Source organism: Peromyscus maniculatus, chromosome 2 (genome assembly GCF_049852395.1).
Source record: "Peromyscus maniculatus bairdii isolate BWxNUB_F1_BW_parent chromosome 2, HU_Pman_BW_mat_3.1, whole genome shotgun sequence".
Taxonomy (NCBI): domain Eukaryota; kingdom Metazoa; phylum Chordata; class Mammalia; order Rodentia; family Cricetidae; genus Peromyscus; species Peromyscus maniculatus.
This window is the reverse complement of record NC_134853.1, coordinates 166667045-166680508: the sequence shown is the minus strand read 5'-3', so window position 1 is coordinate 166680508 and position 13464 is coordinate 166667045. Positions and strand designations below refer to the sequence as shown.

Below are 13464 nucleotides of genomic sequence, written 5' to 3'. Positions count from 1 at the left end.
TGAGTTAGGCCCCGCCCAGTGAGTACCACCATCGAAAACATGTCATTTCAGTCCAGAAGAATGTGACCTTGTGGTAGGCACGGAAATGTTCTGTTTTGTTTTGGTATTGGGCTCCAATTCATGGCCTCAAGCATGCTAAACATGTGTTCTTTCCTCAACCACACACCCCAACTCAGAAGTCTTTTCTTTTCTTTCCTTTTCTTTTTTCTCTTTCTTTCTTTCTTTCTTTCTTTCTTTCTTTCTTTCTTTCTTTCTTTCTTTCTTTCTTTTTTTTTGATAGGATCTCATGTAGTCCAGGCTGGCCTTGAACTTGCAATGTAGTAACATTGTACACAACCAAACCCACTTTGTTCATGTGGTGCTGGGAATTGAATGCAGGGCTTTGTGGACGCTGGGTAGTGCTTTACCAACTGAACCACACTCTCAGCCTAGAATTTTTTTTTTTTTTTTTTTTGGGTTTTTCGAGACAGGGTTTCCCTGTGTAGCTTTGCACCTTTCCTGGAACTTGCTTGGTAGCCCAGGCTGGCCTTGAACTCACAGAGATCCACCTGCCTCTGCCTCCCAAGTGCTGGGATTAAAGGTGTGTGCCACCACTGTCTGGCAAAACTTTTTTTTTTAAAAGAATAAAAATTGTGGTGGCAGGAACAGGAAGGAGGGGGGATCTGTGGTTGGTGTGTAAAATGAATAGAAAATTTATTAATAATAAAAACAAAAAAAAGAATAAAAATTGGATGGGTACAATGGTGCACTCCTTTAATCCCAGCATTCAAGAGGCAGAGGCAGGAAGATCTCTGTGAGCTTGAGGCTGGCCTGGTCTACACAGTGAGACCCTGTCTCAACAGAACAAAACAAAAACAAAAACAAAAAACACATAAAATGATGAACAAAGCCGGGCAGTGGTGGCGCACGCCTTTAATCCCAGCACCCGGGAGGCAGAACCAGGGGGATCTCTGTGAGTTCGAAGCCAGCCTGGTCTACAGAACAAGTTCCAGGAAAGGCACCAAAGCTACACAGAGAAACCCTGTTCAAAAAAAAAAAAAAAAAAAAAAAAGATGAACAAATTTGGCTGTATAAACATTAACCCTTCTGCTTACTGCTCAGCCTGAAACTGGAAATCTGTAGCATCCCCCACCCCCACCCCAGGCTGTGTGGTGGGGGTAGCAAGAACACTGTGAAAGCCCAAGAGTGTTGAGGAGGTTGTGAAATGATGCTTTCTTGATATGACGCGGCCACTGCATCCGTGAACCCCCAGTGGCAGCAGGTTACTTGCATAAGATGTGCACAGACGGGGTTTGGCAGCATCTCACTGTGCTGGGCGGCCAGAGGCCATGAAGACTCACTAACCGGAAGTTTAAAGCATGCAGAAAATCCTAGGAATTGTTTGTGGATACATACTAGCAGTAAGAATATAAAAACAAGCATAAGAATGATAAGTGGCTGGATTCCAGGTTGTGGTGACCTAGAAGGGAGAAGCTGCTGGTGGTGGTGGGGGATTTGGTGACTTGGAGTGTGGGTGGCACACACACACACACACACACACACACACACACACACACACCCTGTGTCCTGTTACCTGTAATGTTTTGTTAGTACTGTGGTACTGTGGTGGGGGCAGGGGGTGACGGAGGGGTTGGCATGACAGATACTATAAAATCTTAAATAAAGTCGTGTGTGTGTGTGTGTGTGTGTGTGTGTGTGTGTGTGTGTGTGTGAGAGAGAGAGAGAGAGAGAGAGAGAGAGAGAGAGAGAGAGAGGGGGAGAGGGAGAGGGAGAGGGAGAGGGAGAGGGAGAGGGAGAGATCTCATGGACCCCAAGCAGGTTTTCAACTTACTATGTAGCTGAGGCTAGCCTTGAACTCCTGATCAGCCCCCTTCACCTCCCAGATATTGGAATTGGTTTTTGACTTGAAGTTTCTAAGAACTGTAGACTTTGGTCTTCATCTCTCAGATGTCTGGCCATTCTTCCTGTCTCCCTCTGGGTCATCTGTTACCATCATGAGGTCCTCTGGCTTATGGCAACTCCACCTGTAATGAGAGGTACCTCAGCCCACAGGATGGGGCCTCGTGTGTGTGTGTGTGTGTGTGTGTGTGTGTGTGTGTGTGTGTGTGTGTGTGTGTGTGTGTGTGTGTTTGGCAAACTCCGTGTGCCCTCCTGCAGCCCAGATCTGGCCACCCCACTTTCTAAAGTCCTTGCTCAGCACAGCAGGGTCAGCTCATTCTGTCTCTGCCTTTCCCTCAGGAGAATAGGCCTCAGAGCAGTAAGGCAACAGAATGCCCCCTGGGGTGGACTGCCCCATGGACTTCTGGACCAAAGAGGAGAGCCAGAGCGTGGCTGTTGACTTCTTGCTGCCCACGGGGGTCTACCTGAACTTCCCGGTGTCCCGAAATGCCAACCTCAGCACCATCAAGCAGGTACAGCCTCCACCTGAAGGCCCTTTCTCAACCCCGATGCTTGACAGAATTCGTGGGGGTAAACTGTGTGCATGTGTGTCAACCAGAGGGTAGCCTGGGCTATCATTTCTCAGGGTCCATACACCTTGTTTTTGTTTTCTTTTGGTTTTTTCATACAGGATCTCATTGGAGTAGATTAGGTTGGCTGACCAACTAGTCAGAGGATCTACCTTTCTCATCTTCTTCAGCTTTGGGATTCCAGAAGGGTGTCATCATACCCAGCTGCCAGTTTTGTTTTGTTTTAAGATTTACTTACTTTGCCGGGTGGTGATACCATACTCCTTTAATCCCAGCACTGAGGAGGCAGAGGCAGGGGATCTCTGAGTTCAAGGCCAGCCTGGTCTACAGAGAAGTTCCAGGACTGCTTTACAGAGAAGCCCTGTCTTGAAAAACAAACAAACAAACAAAACAAAAAAACCAAAACACTAACTTTTATTGGCAAGCATTGGTGGCTCACACCTTTAATTCCAGCACCCTCGGCAGGCAGTGGCGGCCAGATCTCTGTGAGTTCAAGGCCAGCCTAGTCTACAAAGTGAGCTCCAGGACAAGCTCCAAAAGCTACACAGAGAAACCCTGTCTCGAAAAAATAAAAACAAAAAACAAAACAAAACAAACAAAAAAACCAAACAAAAAAAAGACTTAAAAATAAAAAATATAAAATATATAAATAAAATAAAAATATTTTATGTGTATGGGTATCCACCATGTGTATGCCTGGTGCCCACCAGGGGCCAGAAAGGGGCTTTGGATCCCCTGGAACTGGAGTTTCAGATGGTTGTGATCCACCATGTGGATGCTGGGACCACTGAACCCAGGACCTCTGGAAGAACAGCCCCTGCTCTTCTCTGCTGAGCCATCTCTCCAGCCCCGCCCCCCAGTTGTGGGTTCTGAGTGACTGACTTCAGTAAAGTGCAAGACAAGCAATTTACCAACTGAGCTATCGCCCTGAGCCCTCAGATGTGAATTTTACAAGATAGAGTGACTGAGAATTGTTTAGAAACTTGTGGTTAAACTCCACTTATCATCCCAAAGTCAGCTTCCCCCCGACAGCGTGCTCTTCCCTTCACTAGATGGCTAGATCGCAGGCGGTGTCCAGGCGGCCTCTGGCTGGGCTCTCCTCCACCCGTGACTGTGTGGTCATTTTTTGGAACCACTCTATCTATGGCCTTTTCCTGTTCCCAGCTGTCACCATGACAGTAAGCACCGATGTTCGAAAGGGCGTTGGGTGTTATTGAATCATTTTCAGGGGATTAAAGAATTACACCCATCTGGATTGCATTTGGTAGTCGCTGTCTGACTTTGCAAGGGCTCATGTGACCTGCTAAGTATGGTGGCGTTTACTGCGTTAGGTTTTGAGCTACCAAAGGCTGAGACCTTCTCTCAGAATTTTTATTTGGTTTTGTTTTTCAGACAGGGTTTCTCTGTGTAGCCCTGGCTTGTCCTGGAACTCACTCTGTAGACCAGGCTGGCCTCGAACTCACAGAGATCACCTGCCTCCTGAGTGCTGGGATTAAAGGTGTGCGCCAGCACACCCCGGATCTTGCCTCAGGATTTTAAAATCCATAAATAGAAAGCCAGCTGTCGAAGTCTGTGGTCCCTGCTTTCCTGAGAGATTTCCTTTAATACTGATTTTTTCCACTATGAAAACAATGTAGATACATTAAAATTTTGGAAACTAAGAAAAAGGACATTGGGAGTGTAGTTCAGTTAGTTAGGGGCTTGCCTAAAATGCATGCTACCTTGGGTTCAATTCCCAGCACATCATTAGCCAGGTGTGTTAATACACACCTGTAATCCCAATACCGGGAGACTGGCAGTTCAGAAGTTCTAGGTCATCCTCAGCCACACAGTGAGTTCAAGGACATTCTGTCCTCCTGTCTCAAAAAAGGAAAGGAAGCAGGTAGCCTGGCTGGTGAGAAGACCTGAGTTCGATTCCCAGAACCCACATGGTGGAAGGAGTGAACCAGCTCCTCCAAACTGTCCCCTGACCTCCACATCTGCACCAGTAGAGTGGCCTCCTCTGGCACAATAAATAAATAAAAGGATGTTTCAAAATAGAGAAAGAAGGAAAAAAAAAAACCCAACTGCCTGTGATTGAGCCGTATGAAGCAATTACTGTCAACACTGGACTAGTTCCTGGCTTCACTTTTTAATTAAAACTTCACATTTATTTGTTTGTTTGTGTATGTATCTTTCATGTATGTGTGTGGGCATGCGTATGCCATGGTATGCATTTGGAGATCAGGGAACAACTTGCAGGATCTGGCATCTCCTATCATGTGTGTTCTGGGAATCAAGCTCCGGTTGTCGGCTTGGTGACAGTGTGTCCACCTGCTGTGCCGTCTCCTCAGCCCCCAACTCCGTTTGGACCTGTGCTCTGAGTCTTAGGACAGTTCTGATGATGAGCTTTTGTATCTTTCTCTTTTTTAAAAGATTTTTTAATGTGTATGATTTTTTTGCATGCAAATATGTATGTGCACTGTGTGTGCTGAGTGCTCGCACAGGCCAGTAGAGGGTGTTGGGTCCTCGGGATCTGGAGTTCCAGGGGGGGTGAGCTGCCATGTGAGTACTAGGAACTGAACCCAGGTCCTCTGCAAAAGCAACAAGTGCTCTTAACCTCGGAGGCATCCCTCCAGCCTCCTTTTCTCTCTCTCTCTCTCTCTCTCTCTCTCTCTCTCTTCTTTCTGAATGGACATTGTAACAGCTTGATGTTGGCTCTAAACATCAATAAAACACTCCAATAGGCAGTTCCTGTCTGTGGTCCCAGCACTTGGGAAGCAGAGGCAGAGGAATGAGGAGTTGATGAGTAGCCAGGTCTACAAAGTGAATGATCATAGTGATATCCATAGGGACCATTGGGGGGGGGGTATTCAAAAGTCACACCTTGTTGTCCCTCTGGGTGGTCAAAGGTCATCCATGAACCCCATGGAGGAGATGTAGGACCCACTGCCCAGCCCCCCAGTCTCAGCAAACTCTGACACCCTGCACAGGGGGTAGAGATAGGAAGTTTATTGGCATGTGGCCAGTCCTCGGGGGTGAGCTTTTGTTTGCTTGGGGTCTCCCTCTGCTTCTGTGGGTGTCTGGTAGGGGCTGACTGTGACCCTCCCTCCCAGGTGCTGTGGCATCGGGCACAGTATGAGCCACTATTCCACATGCTCAGTGGCCCTGAGGCTTACGTGTTCACTTGTGTGAACCAGACAGCCGAGCAGCAGGAGTTGGAGGATGAGCAGAGGAGACTGTGTGACATCCAGCCCTTCCTGCCGGTGCTGCGGCTGGTGGCCCGCGAGGGCGACCGCGTCAAGAAGCTCATCAACTCCCAGATCAGCCTCCTCATTGGCAAAGGTACACTTGCTGGGGGTAGGGGTTGCTTCGGCTGACCCCACATGGCCGACGTGTGCTGACTTCCTCCTCGGCATCCCCAAAGGTCTCCATGAGTTTGATTCCCTGCGGGACCCGGAAGTGAACGACTTCCGCACTAAGATGCGCCAGTTCTGTGAAGAGGTTGCTGCTCACCGCCAGCAGCTGGGCTGGGAGGACTGGCTGCAGTACAGCTTCCCCCTGCAGCTGGAGCCCTCTGCAAGGAGCTGGCGGGCCAGCATACTGCGTGTCACCAACCGAGCCCTGCTGGTCAATGTGAAGTTCGAGGGCAGCGAGGTGAGCCGTGACTTCAAAAGCTAGCCGGGGTGCTTCATCCAGCCTGCCGTGCCCATGAGGGACTTCCTCCTGTAAAATTCCCCAGTCATCCAAAGCTCCCTGTTCCTTCTCCCAATAGCATAAGATGGGATTCGCCAGGTCCCCGTGCATGCCAAAGGGCTTAGCTGATTGTCTCACCAGGCAAATTTGGATTTATTTTACTTTACTCTATTTTATGTGTATGAATGTTCTGCCTCAGGTATGTAAGTGTACCACATACATGTACGGTGACTACAGAGGTCAGAAGCAGCGTTAGATTCCCTAGAAGTGGAGTTATAGATGGTTGTGAGCCACCATGTGGGTGCTGGGAACCGAACCCAGGTCCTCTGCAAGAGCAGCAAATACTCACCAAGACCTGTCCCTCACCAGACAGATTTGACAGTGCAGAGTGACCCGATGGTGTCAGCCACCCCCCCTCCCAGTGTTTCCTGGGATGCCTTGATCAGTGAACACCCAGACATGTTTTAGAGGTGGGGCTCTATCACAGGCAGCCCTGCCTCTGTGCCCCAGGAGCCACAGGGACTGCACAGCAGAAGGCTGACACCCTTCTCCCTACAGGAGAGCTTCACCTTCCAGGTATCCACCAACGACATGCCCCTGGCACTGATGGCCTGTGCCCTCCGAAAGAAGGCCACAGTGTTCCGGCGGCCTCTGGTGGAGCAGCCTGAAGACTATGCACTTCAGGTGAACGGGAGGCATGAGTACCTCTATGGCAGCTACCCGCTGTGCCAGTTCCAGGTGAGCCCCTGGTGTGGCACTCCCTGCCACCTGCATGTGGCCCCGGAGCATCACGGGACAGGGAACGGGATTTAGCCTCTCTTGAGTCTGACAAGGGAGGCCTTTGTAGTAACCGTGAGAACATCCCCTTTGCTGAACTGGTCCTCTGTCCTCTGTGAGGAGGGACCCCCATCTTTAGGGAGAACCAACAGGCGGCCCCTCCTGAGGCTTGAGATAGGCAGTATCAGCTTGGGGAGTTCCTGGTAGCCAGTATTCAGGAAATGAGAGGGGGCCACCCGTCATCACCTCACCCTGCACCTCCATCCCAGTACATCTGCAGCTGCCTGCACAGCGGACTGACCCCCCACCTGACCATGGTCCACTCCTCCTCCATCCTCGCCATGCGGGATGAGCAGAGCAACCCTGCCCCCCAAGTCCAGAAACCACGCACCAAACCTCCCCCAATCCCTGCTAAGAAGGTGAGACAATGTACTTCCTCCCCAGTGTCCCACAGTCAGCTGGGAGGCACAGCAGGAGGACCTGGGCTCAGGGGCCCCTGGTGGGTGACCAGTGTCCTGTTGGGATCTGTGTGACCTGTGGGGAGCCTCCATTGCCCCCTTGTGGATCTGGGGGCCCTTGTGCATTTACACAGCAGGCATCTGGTAAAAGAGTGTTGGGGACAAGTGTCTGAGCCCCGCCACCAACCCTGCCTCCTTGCCTCCCCAGCCCTCCTCTGTGTCCCTGTGGTCCCTAGAGCAGCCGTTCTGCATTGAGCTGATCGAGGGCAGCAAAGTGAATGCAGATGAGCGGATGAAGGTAGGGACTCCTGGGCCAGGTGAGGAGCCACTGTTTTCTATACAAACAAGGTGGCTGTGGCCAGGAGGGGAGGCGGCAGCGGAAGAGCAGTGGGAAGATGTCACACGAAAAGCCACCTGACCACATTACCCAGCGTCCCTGACTGGAGTGGTTGTAAGCCGCTTCAAAACAGGAAGAGGGGAGTGGGGTGGGCCAGCCAGCCAGAGACTGATTCGTGGAAACCGGGCAGAGCCGATTTCTGCGTATTTGACTTTGGTGGAGGTTGTGGGGATGAAAGAGGTGTCTGGGGAGGTGTGAGGAGCAAGGAAGAGCTGGCTGCATCTGGTCAGGGCGAGCATGGACGGGCAGCTGTCTCATCCCCTGGGGCCCGAGCTCCCTTCGGGTTGTGAAGATAGTGTTAGGGGCTCCACGCTCTTTGGCTTTTAAAACACGCTCACAAGCCTCACATCCTCTATCCTCACCTCTGCCCTCCAGGTTCCTTCTGTGGACCAGGAAGCCCACAGAGAGCCTGGGTTTCCTTCCTAGTGCTATAGTTTTACAAGCTTGGAGGGCTGGGTACCTGTGTCCCCGGGATGATTAACTGGTGGTGCACCTGGCTAGGAGCCCATAAGATTCCCAAAGGCAGGGAGCCTCAGGATGTAAGAGCCAGGGAGCTGTGGAGTTACCACCTCCTGTTGAAGAAGCTGAGGCCTGGAGTGGGAAGGGGAATGCCTTGAGTTGTCAGTGCACAGTCTGTGTGACCTCCCAGGCCCCATGACGTTTTAGTGTCTGTCCTGGATCTCGCTCTGTAGCCCAGGCTGGCCCCGAACTCACAAAGGAGACCCTCCTGGCTCTGCCTCCCGAGTGCACCACCACTGTGACGCCCCACGACTTCTTGTCCTGTTTGACCAATGGCTTTCCCTCTGAGGGACACCCCCCCCACACACTCCATGAGGAAGTAGATTCAGACCTACTTAATAAGTAGATTCAGACCTACTTAATTAAGAATTTGGACATTTGGGGAGAACATTGGTGGGAGAAGCTGGTGAGGAGAGGGAAGAGGTGGCCCGGGGCCGCTGTTCCCCTTACTCTGTGTCTGGCCCCCCTCCCCACCCCCAGCTGGTTGTACAGGCCGGGCTCTTCCATGGCAATGAGATGCTGTGCAAGACGGTGTCCAGCTCAGAGGTGAGCGTGTGCTCGGAGCCCGTGTGGAAACAGCGCCTGGAGTTCGACATCAGCGTCTGTGACCTGCCGCGCATGGCCCGCCTCTGCTTTGCACTCTATGCCGTTGTGGAGAAGGCTAAGAAGGCGCGCTCTACGAAGAAGAAGTCCAAGAAGGCAGTGAGTGGGGCTGACTGGGGGAACCTAGGCCCCCCTGCAGTGCCCCACAGGCGGGCAGACTGAGGACAGCGGTCCTGGGGGCCGGAGACACTAAAGCCTCTGCTAAGTCTGCATTCCTACCTATTAGAGGGACAGATTGGGAATATCCGCTCTGGACCTGGAGTCCGGTGGGCTTTTGCAGGCAGCTGTCTGGGTGGAAAGTGGCCTCAGTGGAACTAAAGGGTCTGGGCAGCTGTTGCCTCGAGTGGCCGGGTCCCCCGCCACACTTCCAGGATGTAAACGGGCCCTCGTCCTGCTGGTGCGCCCTGGGAGCCGAGCCAAGTGCTGCACTGGCTCTGGTTTCTGAGCCAGGAGCAGACACAGACTACACAGGTTTTCTCACTAGGACAAGGCAGGTGGTCCTCCCTCTTTTCTTTTTTCTTTTTTTTTTTTTTTTTGGTTTTTCGAGATAGGGTTTCTCTGCATAGCTTTGCACCTTTCCTGGAGCTCACTTGGTAGCCCAGGCTGGCCTCGAACTCACAGAGATCCGCCTGGCTCTGCCTCCCGAGTGCTGGGATTAAAGGCGTGCGCCACTACCGTCCGGCAAACTCTTTTTTTTTTTTTTTTCTCGAGACAGGGTTTCTCTGTGTAGCTTTGGTGCCTGTCCTGGAATTTACTCTGTAGCCCAGGCTGGCCTCGAACTCACAGAGATCCACCTGCCTCTTCCTCCCGAGTGCTGGGATTAAAGGCATGCGCCACTACCACCCGGCCGGTCCTCCCTCTTTTCAAACAGGGTCTTCCCTTGAGTCCTCCTGGGAGTCCTCCCTTGGAGCCCAGTCCCTTTCTCCCATGGGGCCTTCATGTCTGTCCAACTCTGCGGTCAGCAGAGGGAGCTTTTGTGACTGGCCCTAACCCACTGGTGTCCTTCCCTAGGACTGCCCCATCGCCTGGGCCAACCTTATGCTCTTCGACTACAAAGACCAGCTCAAGACGGGGGAATGCCGCCTTTACATGTGGCCCTCCGTCCCAGGTGGGCCCGGCCCCGAGGGGACAGCTAGCATGGGTGGAGGTCCCGAAGCGAGGGGCCTCACACATACAACGCCACCTGTCCCTGTGTTCAGATGAGAAAGGAGAGCTGTTGAACCCTGCGGGTACAGTGCGTAGCAACCCCAACACAGAAAGTGCTGCGGCCCTGGTCATCTGCCTGCCTGAGGTGGCCCCCCATCCTGTGTACTTCCCTGCCCTGGAGAAGGTCAGTGAGGGCCCTGTCCTTCCAGACCAGTGGTTCTCAACCTGCCTCACACTGTGACCCTTTAATACACTTCCTCATGTTGTGGTGAGCCCCAGCCATAAAATTATTTTTGTTGCTCATAACTTTACTACTGTTATGAATTGTAATGCAAATACCTACATTTTCCAATGGTCTTAGGTGACCCTGTGAACGGGTCGTTCATCTCCCAAAGGGGTTGTGACCCATGGGTTGAGAACCATTGTTCTAAACCTTTCTCACCCCAGTTCCACGGTTCTTCAAAGAATAGACCCTGGCCACTCTGGGATTTGTCCGTTGCTAGGGTATATGTCTTATGCCAATTCAGGGGTTTCCAAGAGCCATGTGGGCCGCCATCGGGTAACGTCTGGTGTGGGAAAGATGCTCCTGGCGTGTTGTGGGTACAAGCTAGGATGCTCGTGGAGCTGTGCAGTGCACAAGACGGTTACCATGCATGAGAATGACGAGTGCTAGGTCTGAGGTGTAGATGGCCTGCTTTGGGGCCCTTCAGGGGCTGCCCAGGATGTTGACAGCGGACACTTGTTGCAGATACTGGAGCTGGGGCGTCACGGGGAGCGCGGGCGCGTCACAGAGGAGGAGGTGAGTTTGGGTCCCGGAGGGCAGAGCTGGGGTCAGGTGTGGAGCTGAAGGCCTCAGTCTGCACCCTTCAGCAGCTGCAGCTGAGGGAGATCCTGGAGCGGAGGGGGTCTGGGGAGCTGTATGAACATGAGAAGGACCTGGTGTGGAAGCTGCGGCATGAAGTCCAGGAGCGTTTCCCAGAGGCTCTGGCCCGCCTGCTCCTGGTCACCAAGTGGAATAAACATGAGGATGTGGCCCAGGTGAGTAGGGAGGGGAGTCTGGGGAAAGGGCCGGGGCGGATGGACAGCTGCCGCCCACCCTCACCTGACCACCAAGCTGTCCCAGATGCTCTATCTGCTGTGCTCCTGGCCCGAGCTGCCTGTGCTGAGCGCGCTGGAACTGCTGGACTTCAGCTTTCCCGACTGCTACGTGGGCTCCTTCGCCATCAAGTCCCTGCGGAAGCTGACGTGAGTCCCGGCCGGGGGCTGCCTCTGGGGACACAGACTCCTTTCTCTTCCAGAAGGCAGCTTTGTCCCAACCACCCAGAAGTGGGTACTGGGTTGGGATGAACCTGGCCTCTGCCCCCTACTCTGCCCCCTGCCTGCTGGAGACCATCAGCCCTTTCTCCACAGGGATGATGAACTTTTCCAGTACCTTCTGCAGCTTGTGCAGGTGCTCAAATACGAGTCCTACCTGGACTGCGAGTTGACCAAATTCTTGCTGGACCGAGCCCTGGCTAACCGCAAGATCGGCCACTTCCTCTTCTGGCACCTCCGGTAACTGAATGCACCCCAGCCTGTTCCTTGGAAACCCCATGAGGGCCACAGGGAAGGGAGACCTCAGGCTTGCTGACCTTACCTTTCTAGCAGGCCCAGATGTTCTGGGTGCCCTGGGTGCCACACAGGCTGAGGAGGGGACGTGTGGTGAGGAACTGGGCAAGACTCGGTACCATTTTTTTTCCAGCTCTGAGATGCACGTACCATCCGTGGCCCTGCGATTTGGCCTCATCATGGAGGCCTACTGCAGAGGCAGCACCCACCACATGAAGGTGCTGATGAAGCAGGTAAGGCTTGGCCAGGCTCTAAGTCCAGGTTTTAGAATGCTGCGCCTGCCCCCCTCCCCGACACCATCCTGCCACCTGAGAGGCTGGCACCTACCAGTGCCTTACCACTTTCACCACCAGGGGGAAGCACTGAGCAAGCTGAAGGCACTGAACGACTTTGTGAAGGTGAGCTCTCAGAAGACCACCAAGCCCCAGACCAAGGAGATGATGCATATGTGCATGCGCCAGGAGACCTACATGGAGGCCCTGTCCCACCTGCAGTCTCCGCTGGACCCCAGCACCCTGCTGGAGGAAGTCTGGTGAGCCCCATGCCTGGCCCCACCAGGGCGGCTCCTCCCAGCCCTCCGGCCTGCGGAGGAGCACCTATGGACCCCACTCTCTGGCCCGCAGTGTGGAGCAATGCACCTTCATGGACTCCAAGATGAAGCCACTGTGGATCATGTACAGCAGTGAGGAGGCGGGCAGTGCTGGCAGCGTGGGCATCATCTTTAAGAACGGGGATGGTGAGCGGGCGGGCGGGCTGGGGACCCTGCTGAGGCCTTACCCATCCCTGTGCTGTCCTGAGGGGTGGTCCTGGAGAAATGAATTGAGAAAGTATCCTGGGACCTAAGGGCCCACACACCCTTAGGGAATGCAGAACCTCCCAGACACTTGGGGGTCTCCCTTCTTCCCACGCTACAGACCTCCGCCAGGACATGCTGACTCTGCAGATGATCCAGCTCATGGACGTCCTGTGGAAGCAGGAGGGCCTGGACCTGAGGTGGGGGCCCATCCTGAAGGGCACCAAAGCTACCATTGCTGTGTCAGTTGGGGAAGGGGCTGTTCTCAGGGAGACAACGGAAAGCTAGGAGAGGGCGGGGGAGGCTGCCCAAGCGTCCGCCTTGCCCCCTCTGCACTTCCTGGCCTCCTGGCCATCTTAGGAAGCAGCAGTCTCTTCCCACTCGTCATCTTGGGGGTCAGTGCTGGAGCCTCCCAAGTCCTTCCCCTCCTCAGCAACCCGGGTGTGGCATCCCCTGTGGCTCTTTCCACTGTCTCCCCGGGGACAGCCTTGGGTCACTGCGTTCTGCCGGCTCTCCTCCCCTGCACGTAGGATGACGCCCTATGGCTGCCTCCCCACTGGAGACCGCACAGGCCTCATTGAGGTGGTCCTTCACTCAGACACCATTGCCAACATCCAGCTGAACAAGAGCAACATGGCAGCCACAGCTGCCTTCAACAAGGACGCCCTGCTCAACTGGCTCAAGTCCAAGAACCCTGGGTAGGCTTCAGGTCTTCTCCTTCCTGGGAGGTGTGATGTGGGAAGGGTCGGCCTGTCAGAGACGGGCAAGAGGGAGGACTGCCACCTTCTCCATTGGGCTCAGCTGTGGGGCCGGCCTGCGTCTCAGTCAGCCAGGCTGTTCCCGTGTGCCGGTTCCCGATGGCTGTGTGATGCCACTCAAGCTTAGGGCCTCAGGACGTCCACCATTCTGAGTGGGCTCGAGTGGACTCACCTGGGATATTCTACATGCGTTGCTTGGGACAACTCAAAAAACCATCTGGGACTTTTGCCAAGGCTGGAGGGTCTAAGATGGATTCCATGG

General features: G+C 53.6%; 1 protein-coding gene across 6 annotated transcripts in view; it reads left to right on the top strand.

The window, feature by feature from the left end:
• Pik3cd (phosphatidylinositol-4,5-bisphosphate 3-kinase catalytic subunit delta) overlaps positions 1-13464 on the top strand; it is a 45167-nt gene that overhangs the window by 27640 nt on the left and 4063 nt on the right. For 2 of the 6 annotated variants that reach the window (XM_076565662.1, XM_015994132.3), the window contains exons 3-20: positions 2239-2411; positions 5564-5792; positions 5875-6104; positions 6702-6881; positions 7190-7339; positions 7587-7676; positions 8775-8996; positions 9909-10005; positions 10097-10227; positions 10792-10842; positions 10914-11081; positions 11167-11288; positions 11454-11597; positions 11785-11884; positions 12005-12183; positions 12275-12387; positions 12566-12644; positions 12975-13142. In XM_076565662.1, coding sequence (XP_076421777.1) covers positions 2271-2411; positions 5564-5792; positions 5875-6104; positions 6702-6881; positions 7190-7339; positions 7587-7676; positions 8775-8996; positions 9909-10005; positions 10097-10227; positions 10792-10842; positions 10914-11081; positions 11167-11288; positions 11454-11597; positions 11785-11884; positions 12005-12183; positions 12275-12387; positions 12566-12644; positions 12975-13142 — 2594 coding nt within the window. In that variant the 5' untranslated portion in view covers positions 2239-2270. Of the gene's footprint in view, positions 1-2238; positions 2412-5563; positions 5793-5874; positions 6105-6701; positions 6882-7189; positions 7340-7586; positions 7677-8774; positions 8997-9908; positions 10006-10096; positions 10228-10791; positions 10843-10913; positions 11082-11157; positions 11289-11453; positions 11598-11784; positions 11885-12004; positions 12184-12274; positions 12388-12565; positions 12645-12974; positions 13143-13464 lie in introns of all 6 variants that reach the window. The other 4 variants (XM_015994134.3, XM_076565660.1, XM_076565663.1 and 1 more) reach the window with 3 other exon arrangements.